A 13457-nucleotide genomic window follows, 5' to 3' on the forward strand; every position below is an offset into this window, starting at 1 on the left:
CAATCTCACGGACCGTACGTATGAGCATGATGTTGCTTATTGGTAATAAGAATAGTTTGAAATCATGCGTTACATTTATTTTGTATTTCTTTTTATCACAACAGATTTCTCTGTGTGAAATTCGGGCTGCTCTCCCCAGGGAGAGCGCGTCGCTATACTACAGCGCCACCCATTTTTTTGTATTTTTCCTGTGTGCAGTTTTATTTGTTTTTTCCTATTGACGTGAATTTTTCTACAGAATTTTGCCAGGAACAACCCTTTTGTTGCCGTGGGTTCTTTTACGTGCGCTAAGTGCATGCTGCACACGGGACCTCGGTTTATCGTCTCATCCGAATGACTAGCGTCCAGACCACCACTCAAGGTCTAGTGGAGGGGGAGAAAATATCGGCGGCTGAGCCGTGATTCGAACTAGCGCGCTCAGATTCTCTCGCTTCCTAGGCGGACGCGTTACCTCTAGGCCATCACTCCACATAATTCCATGTGGACAGTGACGAGTTGAGGGAAAGCCGCAGTGGAGAGTGCGTCCCGCAGAGGGACCATCACATTTTGGGGCGGACTCTTCATTATTTCCTCATCTACTGACGTAGATCATTATCTTGTTTGATTTTTACTTCTTTGGTGAATTCATAGCTTTTTAAGATGATTTCAGAGCTTCTTAACCACTCTGCCTCTCTGCCACCTTCCTCACTGACGTAGATCATTATCTTGTTTGATTTATTTCTTCGGTGATTTCAGAGCTTCTTAACCCCTCTGCCAACTTCCTCACTGACGTAGATCATTATTTTGTTTGATTTTTATTTCTTCGGTGATTTCAGAGCTTCTTAACCACTCTGCCAACTTCCTCACTGACGTATATCATTATCTTGTTTGATTTATATTTCTCCGATGATTTCAGAGCTTATTAACCACTCTGCCACCTTTCTCGCTGACGTAGATCATTATCTTGTTTTATTTTTATTTCTTCGATGATTTCAGAGCTTCTTAGCCACTCTTCCACCTTCCTCACTGACGTAGATCATTATCTTGTTTGATTTATATTTCTCTGATGATTTCAGAGCTTCTTAACCACTTTGCCAACTTCCTCACTGACGTATATCATTATCTTGTTTGATTTATATTTCTCCGATGATTTCAGAGCTTCGTAACCACTCTGCCAACTTCGGCCTCACTGACGTAGATCGCTGTCTTGTTTGGTTTATATTTCTCTGATGATTTCAGAGCTTCTTAACCACTTTGCCAACTTCCTCACTGACGTATATCATTATCTTGTTTGATTTATTTCTCCGATGAATTCAGAGCTTCTTAACCACTTTGCCAACTTTCTCGTTGACGTTGATCATTATCTTGTTTGATTTATATTTCTTCGATGATTTCAGAGCTTCTTAACCACTCTGCCAACTTCCTCACTGACGTAGATCATTATCTTGTTTGATTTATATTTCTCCGATGATTTCAGAGCTTCTTAACCACTCTTCCACCTTTCTCGCTGACGTAGATCATTATCTTGTTTGATTTTTATTTCTTCAGTGAATTCAGAGCTTCTTAACCACTCTGCCAACTTCCTCACTGACGTTGGTCATTATCTTGTTTGGTTTATTTCTTCAGTGAATTCAGAGCTTCTTAACCACTCTGCCAACTTCCTCACTGACGTCGATCATTATCTTGTTTGATTTTTTTCTTCGATGATTTCAGAGCTTCTTAACCACTCTGCCAACTTTCTCACTGACGTAGATCATTATCTTGTTTGATTTTTATTTATTCGGTGAATTCAGAGCATCTTAACCACTCTGCCAACTTCCTCCCTTCCAGGCGAGAAACAAATCAACGACGAAGGGATCCTCCACACGGGGTCCCACTACTTCCCCTTCGAGTTCAGCCTGCCGCCCAAGCTGCCCAGCTCGTTCAAGGGCAAGCACGGACGGCTGCGCTACTACGTGCGTATGACGCTCTACACCCACGGCTTCTTCACCTCGGCGGGCAGCCTGCACGCTGAACGAACCAGCAAGTTCGCCGTCATTGGGGCGCTGGACCTCAACTCTGAGCCTGACGCTTCAGTAAGGAGGGGTGTAGGGGCGTTGGTGGTGGTGGTGGGGGGAGGGGGGTGGGGGGCGACGGGGGGGGGGAGCGGTGGGTGTGGGAGGAGGGAGGAATGGGGAGGGGGGCAGGGGGGGGGGAGGAGGGAGGGGGTTGACGGTTCGGGTTGGAGATGGCGGAGTATGGGAGTGTGGGGTGGTGGCGGGAGGAGGGGGGGGATGTCTAGGTTGTTACCGTGTGTGGGAGGGTGGTAGTTGTACGGATATCCGTGTTTGTGTCTGTTGGATGGGACAATGTGTGTGTGTGTGTGTTGAAAAGATGTGTACGCACGTTTGTGCGACTCTCTCTCTCTCTCTCTCTCTCTCTCTCTCTCTCTCTCTCTCTGTCATGCGTACATGTTTGTGTGTCTCTTAGAACAACGGCAGATGTGTAAGTCGGCCAAAGTGCTAATGTCTTCACCGTTGGAAAATATAGATTCATTCATTCATTCATTCATTCATTCTCTCTCTCTCTCTCTCTCTCTCTCTCTCTCTCTCTCTCTCTCTCTCTCTCTGTCCCTCTCTCTGTCTCTCTTGCCCATCCTTCCGTTTCTCACCCAATCTCTCGCCCTTTCTTTTTGTGCCATTTAAATCTTTCGTCATTCTTTAAAGTCAACCTGAACAACAAAAGTCATGTTACAGCCTGATACATGATAGCTTTTATTATTCGGTAAGACACAAGTTTACCATGACGTTGAATTTGCCATAATTCATGTTGGGCCATGAAATTCAACCCGCGTCCAATTAAAATCACCATGCGAGGGCATTGTTTTATATTATAGCCTGGCAGCTTTGATATCCAGGTAGTCATAAATCTGTGTCATTTAAAAGTTACCGTCGAACCAGTAAACTTTCAACAGTTTCTGGGAAGACGGTCTTTCGATTCCTGGTACAAACGGAACACGAGTATGCTGCGGACAGGTTTGTGAAGATACATCGTTGAAACGCGTTGGAAAAATTACTGTCGTATCTTTTTTGTGTGGGTATGTGGGGTGAGTCTACTATTTAGGTGCTGGTCTGTGGTTTGTTGAATACACTGCTCGTGATTGCAAATTCACTTTTTCACTCGAATACGCATTCAGACTCGCATGCTCACCACAGTTCAAATCGCTTTTGTATTGTATTGTATTGTATTGTATTGTATTACTTTTTTTTCTTCACATCAGATTTCTCTGCATGGAATTCGGGCTGCTCTCCCCAGGGAAAGTGTGTCGCCACAATGCAGCGCCACCCATATACATTTTTCTCTGTCAGCAAGTGTATTTTGTCTTGCGACCACAGTGGATTTTTCTACAGACTTTGCCAGAGACAACCCTTTTATTGCCGTGGGTTCTTCAACGTGCGTTGGGTGCATACTGCACACAGGACCTTGGTTTATCGTCTCATCTGAATGACTAGTACCCAGACCATCACTTGAGGTCTAGTGGAGGGGGTTGGGGCAGTAAAAATTCCGGTCCGTATAGGAATCGAACCAATGAATACTCGTTTCTCGTGTGTGTATACACGTGTAGGTGTGTGTGTGGGGGGGGAGGGGGGGGGGGTTGTGGTGGTGCTTGGTGGGCGTGGGTGAAAGAGCTTACGTTAGACGCCGTCTGTGTCTGTGGGGAGGGGGGGGAGGGATTAGGGGAGGGGTGCGGTGTTGTCCATCCTCAGCAACACACGAAGAAAGACACGTGCCAATAGAACACGGGTTTTTTTTCCCTCTTTTTTGTTGTTTGTTTGTTTGTTCGTTTGTTCTCTCTCTCTCTCTCTCTCTCTCTCTCTCTCTCTCTCTCTCTCTCTCTCTCTCTCTCTCTCTCTGTGTGTGTGTGTGTGTGTGTGTGTGTGTGTGTGTGTGTGTGAAGGACAGATTGGAAGAATAGGCAATGCCTAAAATCTTTAATCCTTTAATTAAAAAAAACAAACAAAGAAAAAACGTTTTGAGTTCTGAGTTCTCTCTCTCTCTCTCCCTTTTCTTTTCTCCCCTAGCACACGCTAGTTAATCATGATGAGTGACTAAAATATCTGTGGTTTGTGGTGGCTGTGTTGTTTCATTCACTCCCCCTCCCTGCACGGCTTGCAGCTGCCTGTGGAGAACGACGCCTTCGAGACAGTGGGGTCGTGGTGCTGCGTGGCCGGCACCGTCACCGCCCTGCTCAGGCTGGAGCGCAAGGGCTTCGTGATCAAGGAGGCCATCCCCGTCTGGGCCCAGGTTCGAAACCTCAGCGCCCGCACCATCCGCCGCACCATGATCTCCCTCATCCAGGTCGGTCACCGGGTGGGGAGGGGGAGGCAATTATTAGGGAGGGTTTCCAGGCCCGCTCTCGTGGTGGACTATTTTGCAACATCTCCATTGGCTCCCTGACTCACACAGAATAAAGTATAAGATTAGCATTCTATGTTATAAATCTATTCACAAGTCTGCCCCTTCCTATCTTTGTGGCTGCCTTCACCTCTACATTCCATCTCGCTCTCTACGATCGGTTTCGGATCCACTCTGTTAACGCATACCCAAATTCAAACACCTCACTGTTGGACGCTGTTCTTTCTCTAGTCTCTTGCATTTGGAATGAACTTCCTCTTTCGCTTCGTCAGGTCTCCACACTCAGCTCTTTAATTAAAGTCTGGCCTTAAAACCCACCTCTTCACAAGATAGCCTCTCTCCCCTGCCTCTTCCATGTCTTCAGTTTCTTTCAGTTTTAGAGTTTTGTATGCGTGTGAATGACTGGTGTGAAAGCGCTTAGATTTGTCTCTGCACAAGATTCAGCGCTATATAAATACTGTTATTATTATTATTCATTGCTTGCAGAGTTAGAAAACCAAATACATCTTGTAAACTTGCAAAAATAGGCACCGAAAATGTTCAAAATCCTGTCGTCAGAACAGTGGTTTCCACGACGAAGTTCTAGCCTTTTCGTGAACCGCGTGTGCATTCGCATCTCTATTTCCTGTTTCGTCCAGGTCACCGAAAGGCTCAAATTTCGTCGTGGAAATCAGTGTTCCGACAAAAGGATTTTGAACATTTTCGGTGACTAATTTTGTAAGTTTACAAGGTATATTTGAATTTTATAACTAATTACACCTATTATTTCCTTTAGTCTTCTATGTTTACTTCGAGCGTGTTTCTTGTCACATCTCTGTCATTACTGATCAATTGATAAAAATATGGGTGAAAATTGTCCGAACAAAAGCAGTGCAAACTCAGAAAAAACTAGTTACGGTGGAGGCTGCATATGACGTCATTTGACCTACTTCTCGCTCTGCAAGCGACGACAGGTCCGCCAGGAAAGCCGGCATGCAATCCCTCCCATTCATGTGTTGTGTGTGTCTGACTCCAGATCAGCATTAACTCACTCAGTCCTCTCTTTTCCTCTACACAGACCCCTCGGATGTCCAGTGGGTGTCTCAATGATCCAACCTTTAGCTTCCGTCGTCAGAATTGTGGTATTCTTTGCCAACATTTACCTCTTCAGTGTAAGAGCCTTCAGCTTGTAATATTTTGATGGTGGTAATTGGGGAGAAACGCTGTTAACGTCGTCTCTTTCACCGTTCGTATGGAGAGAGTTAAAGCTTGACCGAATTTTGGTGAAAATGAGATCAGTGTACCGTCAATTTCAATATTTCCTGCTTTTTGTGTAGGTTTCACTGACGTGCATCATCAGGTTTTTTTTTGTGTTTTTTTTAAAGATTTCAGTGACGTGTGTCATCAATTTTAAATATATTTCCTACTTTTTATGTAAATTCATTTACGTGTATCATCAGTGTTGGCTGCATTTACTACTTTTTTTGTGTAGATTTCAGTGACGTATTTCATCAATTTAACTTCTTTCCCTACTTTATATGTAGATTCAGTGACGTATATCATCAGTGTTGACTACATTACCTACATTTATGTGTAGATTTCAGTGACGTGTATCATCAGTTTGACTACATTTACCTACATTTTTGTGTAGATTTCAGTGACGTGTATCATCAGTTTTGATTACATTTCCTACATTTTTGTGTAGATTTCACTGAAGTGTACCATCAGTTTTGACTACATTTCCTACATTTTTGTGTAGATTTCACTGATGTGTACCATCAGTTTTGACTACATTTCCTACATTTTTGTGTATTCCCACATTTTTGTGTAGATTTCACTGAAGTGTACCATCAGTTTTGACTACATTTCCTACATTTTCGTGTAGATATCACTGACAGTGTACCATCAGTTTTGATTACATTTCCTACATTTTTGTGTAGATTTCACTGACAGTGTACCATCAGTTTTGACTACATTTCCTACATTTTTGTGTAGATTTCACTGACATGTACCATCAGTTTTGACTACATTTCCTACATTTTTGTGTATTCCCACATTTTTGTGTAGATTTCACTGAAGTGTACCATCAGTTTTGACTACATTTCCTACATTTTTGTGTAGATTTCACTGAAGTGTACCATCAGTTTTGACTACATTTCCTACATTTTTGTGTAGATTTCAATGACGTGTATCATCAGTTTTGACTACATTTCCTACATTTTTGTGTAGATTTCACTGACGTATACCATCAGTTTTGATTACATTTCCCACATTTTTGCGTAGATTTCACTGAAGTGTACCATCAGTTTTGACTACATTTCCTACATTTTTGTGTAGATTTCACTGAAGTGTACCATCAGTTTTGACTACATTTCCTACATTTTTGTGTATTCCCACATTTTTGTGTAGATTTCACTGAAGTGTACCATCAGTTTTGACTGCATTTCCTACATTTTTGTGTAGATTTCACTGACATGTACCATCAGTTTTGATTACATTTCCTACATTTTTGTGTAGATTTCACTGACATGTACCATCAGTTTTGACTACATTTCCTACATTTTTGTGTAGATTTCACTGACATGTACCATCAGTTTTGACTACATTTCCTACATTTTTGTGTATTCCCACATTTTTGTGTAGATTTCACTGAAGTGTACCATCAGTTTTGACTACATTTCCTACATTTTTGTGTAGATTTCACTGAAGTGTACCATCAGTTTTGACTACATTTCCTACATTTTTGTGTAGATTTCAGTGACGTGTATCATCAGTTTTGAGTACATTTCCTACTTTTTGTGTAGATTTCACTGACGTATACCATCAGTTTTGATTACATTTCCCACATTTTTGCGTAGATTTCACTGATATGTACCATCAGTTTTGACTACATTTCCTACATTTTTGTGTAGATTTCACTGAAGTGTACCATCAGTTTTGACTACATTTCCTACTTTTTATGTAGAGTTCAGTGACGTGTATCATCAGTTTTGTCTACATTTCCTACATTTTTGTGTAGATTTCAGTGACGTGTACACTACAAAATTTAAAAAAAAAAAAAAAAAAAAAAAAAAGTTGGAAAAATTCTCATCACACACATATCCACTCACGCAAGCACGAATGCATACCAACCCACGTGTCTATTCAAACTGATGAGCAGTTTCAAAACGAGAGAGAGAGAGAGAGAGAGAGAGAGAGAGAGAGAGAGAGAGAAGGCTTTCTGAGAAACAAAACGCTAAATTTAATACCCTGAGCCACCACATTCAATCTCAAAACGACGTGCTCGCTTTCAACAGACATTCAGATTATGGGGTTTTTTTTCATTTGACGTAACCGCCAGAACATCATCGCTTCAAGGGTTCCCAAGAAACCCTGATAACTACGGCACGTGTATTCATCAACATAAACACTGCGCGCGCATCACTGCAGCACGCGGTCATAAACAGAAACAGAAACACCACGGGTATGACTCAGCTTCCCCTGTTTGTAAACCTTTCCCAGTGCACACGTGTTGACTGCGTTATGCAACTCTGCAGTTGTGACCTTTTTCTGAGTGTTTAGAGTTTAGGGGAGGGGTGGTGCTGGTGGTGGTACAAATATATATTCTAGCATTAAATATTCTGTCCAACACCCGTGCGTGTTTGTTTTGTTGTTGTTGTTTTTCTCCCGCTGGGCTCAGAGCAGTTTTGAAGTCTGCTGTGTACATTTCAGACTGTGTGAGTGCGCCACACTGTGTGTCCAGGTGTGGTTATAATTACGTCATCTCTTGAGAACAACACCTGCATGTAACGTTACGCTCCTGCCTGTGTATCAGTTCATCTGTTGGTGGTTCTGTGCGTTTGTATGTGCGTGTATGAACGCGTTGTGTGTATTATGTTGCGCGTTTAACTTAATTGTTAGAATTGACTGTCAGTAATAAAAAAAAAATAAAAAAAAGCGAGAGAGAGAGAGAGAGAGAGAGAGAGAGAGAGATACGGCTTTCTGAGAAACAAAACGCTAAATTTGATACCTTGAGCCACCACATTCAATGTCAAAACGACGTGGTGGCTTTCAACAGACATTCAGATTATTCTTTTCGATTTGATGGAACCGCCAGAACATCATCGCTCCAAGGGTTCCCAAGAAACCCTGATAACCACGGCACGTGTAATCATCAACATAAACACTGCGCGCGCATCACTGCAGCACGCGGTCATAAACATAAACAGAAACACCACGCGCATGACTCAGCTTCCCCTGTTTGTAAACCTTTCCCAGTGCACACGTGCTGACTGCGTTGTGCAACTCTGCAGTTGTGATCTTTTTCTGAGTGTTTAGAGTTTAGGGGAGGGGTGGTGCTGGTGGTGGTACAAATATATATCTTCTGGCATTAAATATTCTGTCCAACACCCCGTGTTTGTTTGTTTTGTTGGGTTTTTTTCTCTCCCGCTGGGCTCAGAGCAGTTTTGAAGTCTGCTGTGTACATTTCAGACTGTGTGAGTGCGCCACACTGTGTGTCCAGGTGTGGTTATAATTACGTCATCTCTTGTGAACAACACCTGCATGTAATGTTACGTTCCTGCCTTTGTATCAGTTCATCTGTTGGTGGGTCTGTGCGTTTGTATGTGCATGTATTTTATGGGTGCGTTGTGTATAAATTATTATCTTGCGCATTTCGTTAAAATTGACTATTAGTAATAAGAGAGAGAGAGAGAGAGAGAGAGAGAGAGAGAGAGAGAGCGTATCCATAAGCTTAGTTGTATGAATCTGTTCTTCTGTTTGTGCATTAGCGCGTGTGTATATTTGTTGAAATAGTTCCTGTGAGTATACATGTGTAGAATTCTATATTTGTTTGAATCCACCTAAATCTGCTTAAAACAAAAACTGAAGAGTACAGTGTCCATTTGTATGCAACGTCTTCCTATTTCTTTATATCAGTAGGCTACATCTCTAGCACTGACGTGCAACATCGCAGAAGTGTGTGACTGTACTTTCAGTATTACAATATATTTATCAATTATATGTGTGACAGTATGTGCCGTTATATTTCTGTTTGAGAACACCACCAAGACAGTAAGCTACATTTAACCTTGTATGCAGTATCATAAATCTGTATAACAACACGCCTGATATAATTCTGTAAATGCTACTTCTTAGACTCCTCACCTCACCTCACCTCAGGCCCATAACTACAGAGTAGTCGTTGGGGGTAAACCTGAGGACCGCAGACGCAACCTCCCTTCTCCATCTGTCTCTGTCAGCAGCCGCCGGCAGCAGCTCACGTTAGACTAACAATCACAGACTGTAGATTGTGGTAATTATGTGAGCGCTACTCTGCTAACAGACACGACACAATACATCACAACACAACACGACACGACACGACTCGACACAATACAATACAATGCAATACAATACAATACAATACAATACAACACAGTACAACACAACACAACACTACACAACTTCTCTAACGAGTGTCGACATTCCTGTATGTATACAACACAACACGATACGACATGACACAACAGAATGAATACAACACAACACAACACAACACAACACACTACCTCTCTAACGTAGTGTTACCGTTCCAGTACTTGTACGTGTACCACCCCACATAACGTGACCTACTACTCCTACCGGGGCCGCTTCAGCGAGTCCATACGACACGACACGACACGACACGACACAATGCAACACGACACAACACAAGACAGCACGACACAATATAACACAACACGACACGACACAAGACAACACGACACGACACGACACAAGATAAAACGACACGACAAGACACGACACAATGTAACACGACACGCCACGACACGACACAGTGTTATACAATAAATACAATACAACACAAGACAATACACTACTTCTCAAACGGAGTGTCGCCATTCCTGTATGTATACAACACAACACAACACAATACAACACGGCACGACATGACACAATAGAATAAATACAACACGACACGACACGACACGACATGACAGAATAAATACAATACAACACAACACACTACACTACCTCTCTAACGTAGTGTCACCGTTCCAGTACTTGTACGTGTACCACCCCACATAACGTGACCTACTACTCCCATCGGGGCCGCTTCAGCGAGTCCATACAACACAACACGACACGACACAACACAACACGACACGACACGACACGACACAATATAACACACCGCGACACGACACGACACGACACAAGACGACACGACACGACAAGACACGACACGACACAAGACGACACGACACGACACGACACGACACGACACAGCATAACACACCATGACACGACACGACTCGACACGACACAGTGTTATACAATAAATACTATACAACACAAGACAATACACTACTTCTCAAACGGAGTGTCTCCATTCCTGTACGTATACAACACAACACAACACAACACAACACGGCACGACATGACACAGTAGAATAAATACAACACGACACGACACGACAGAATAAATACAATACAGTACAACACAACACACTATACTACCTCTCAGACGGAGGGTCACCATTCCTGTACTGTACGTACCCCCACAGAACGTGACCTACTACTCTTACCGGGGCCGCTTCAGTGAGTCCATACAACACAACACGACACAATAAAACACGACACGACACAATAAAACACGACACAACACGACACAATAAAACACGACACGACACGACACAATACAACACGGCACGACACAATGCAACACGACACGACACAAGACAACACGACAAGACACGACACAATATAACACGACACGACAAGACACGACACATGGTGGTGGTGTGTCCATCGAGATCGATGATGACCATCGTTGTCATCCAACTGGGGGATGGGGGGAGGGTGGTGGTGGGGTGGGGGGGAGGATGCTCATGAATCTATCTGCCAACTGCGTGTGGCATGCACACAGCACAGTGGAGCTAGATGGCCGTCGGTGGCTCTCCTGAGCCGACGCCCTTTTATGGATCTCCATAAGGGTGTCTAGCCACCCGCCTCACCAGTCCCGGAAGGGAGCAGTGGGAGTGCCGGTTTAGTCGCCGGCAACCCGACCCTGAACAGGTTGTACTGGATTACAGGTTACCAGTAGCAGATCTAATGACCTGACCTGACCTACAGACACGACACAATATAACATGACACGCCACGACACGACACAGCATAACACACCACGACACGACACGACACACGACACGACTCGACACGACACAGTGTTATACAATGAATACAATACAACACAAGACAATACACTACTTCTCAAACGGAGTGTCGCCATTCCTGTATGTACACAACACAACACAACACAACACAACACGGCACGACATGACACAGTAGAATAAATACAACACGACACGACACGACAGAATAAATACAATACAGTACAACACAACACACTATACTACCTCTCAGACGGAGGGTCACCATTCCTGTACTGTACGTACCCCCACAGAACGTGACCTACTACTCTTACCGGGGCCGCTTCAGCGAGTCCACCACGCTGGTGACCATGTACAAGGGAAGCGTGGCGCCCAGGGGGAAGCAAACCTGGAACCGGGAGCTACTCAGCGTACCCACTGTGCCCCCCTCACACCTCCGGGGCTGCAAGATCATCGACATTCAGTACAGCATTGAGGTGTGTGTTTGTGTGTGTGTGTGTGTGTGTGTGTGTGTGTGTGTTTGTGTGTGTATGTGTGTGTGTTTGTGTGTGTGTGTGTGTCCGAAAGCGGAGTATGGCTGCATTTTTGGCGGGGTTAATAGACAAAACGGTCATACACGTGAAAAGGTGTGTCTGTGTGTGTGTGTCTGTGTTTGTGTCTGTGTGTACATGCATAACTGAAACCTAACTGAATGACATAGGAAACAAATGATGAGCGCCCAAAGGCAGCTATCTCTCAGTCGGTTCCACCCAGGTAGGCAGCCAGTTGTGCAAATCACTCTGTGTGTGTAAAGCGCCTTGAGTTTAGTCTTTGATCAATGACAGGCGCTACATAAGTATCCATATCTATCCATCCATCCAGCTTTCAAATTTTCCCTATCATCGCCAGTGTTGCATTTCAGCACCAGTTAGGTATAGAGCACCCATATCAACGAAATGTGACCAGGTCATGGGTCTGTTATCCATGATCCTACTGCTCTTGATTTTCGGTGGTTGGATTGGCCATGCATTATTTTCTACACACCACAGGGGAAAATCCCCAGCTATTCTTCGATACCTTCTTTTCTGTGTTTATTGCACAGGGAAATTTGGCACTCTAAACTGACTGGCGGCGAAAGGGAAAATTTTAAAGTGGCGGTGTGCTGTTTAACCCTTTCACCGCCAGTCAGTTTGGAGTACAAAATTCCCTTGTGGTATAAACACAGAAAAGACAGTGGCTAAGAATAGCTGGGGATTCCCCCTGCGATGTATAGAAAATATGGCCTATCCTACCACCGAACATTAAGAGCAGTAGGTTCATGGATAACAGACCAATGAATGGTCACCTTTCAGTGACATGGGTCCTCAACCACGCCTGTGCATAAATGCGAGCTTGGCGGTGAAAGGGTTAATCTTTGTTGAGGCACCATGGCAGAATCGGTTATGTTGTTGGACCGCTGATCCACTGTTCGCCAATCATCAGGGTCGTTTCGGCATGGTGTTCTGTCCTTTGGAAAGGCACTTTACTCCGATTTTCCTCACTCCGCTCACATGTGAATGGGTGCCTCACTTCGGTTTGGGAAGGTTAAAACGCCGGAAGGAGAGGGTTGGGGTCCGCCTTACTACCCCGTGCCCTGGACACAGTCAATATGATTTGGTTATGAATTCACAGCCCCGAAGGCAGTAAAAGACTATGGGACCTTTAACCCCTTTGCATTCACTCCAGTCACAGCCCAACTTAGGAAGAGTTTTGACGGGCGCAATAGACGAGTGGTTACAGCGTTGGACTTTCAATCTGATGGTCCCGGGATCGAATCCCGGTATCTGCGCCTGGTGGGTAAAGGGTGGAGATTTTTTTTCCGATCTCCCAGGTCAAGATGTGTGCAGACCTGCTAGTGCCTGAACCCCCTTTGTGTGTATACGCACGCAGAAGATCAGATACACATGTTAAATATCCTGTAATCCATATCAG

The 13457-nt window shown here is 44.0% G+C and overlaps 1 protein-coding gene across 2 annotated transcripts in view; it reads left to right on the forward strand.

The window, feature by feature from the left end:
• Positions 1-13457, forward strand: part of LOC143297997 (arrestin domain-containing protein 3-like) — a 113456-nt gene that overhangs the window by 92654 nt on the left and 7345 nt on the right. For both annotated transcript variants that reach the window (XM_076610640.1, XM_076610638.1), the window contains 3 exons: positions 1810-2054; positions 4135-4317; positions 11801-11983. In XM_076610640.1, coding sequence (XP_076466755.1) covers positions 1810-2054; positions 4135-4317; positions 11801-11983 — 611 coding nt within the window. The remainder of the gene's footprint in view (positions 1-1809; positions 2055-4134; positions 4318-11800; positions 11984-13457) is intronic.

Source organism: Babylonia areolata, chromosome 23, assembly GCF_041734735.1.
Source record: "Babylonia areolata isolate BAREFJ2019XMU chromosome 23, ASM4173473v1, whole genome shotgun sequence".
In the NCBI taxonomy this organism is placed as follows: domain Eukaryota; kingdom Metazoa; phylum Mollusca; class Gastropoda; order Neogastropoda; family Buccinidae; genus Babylonia; species Babylonia areolata.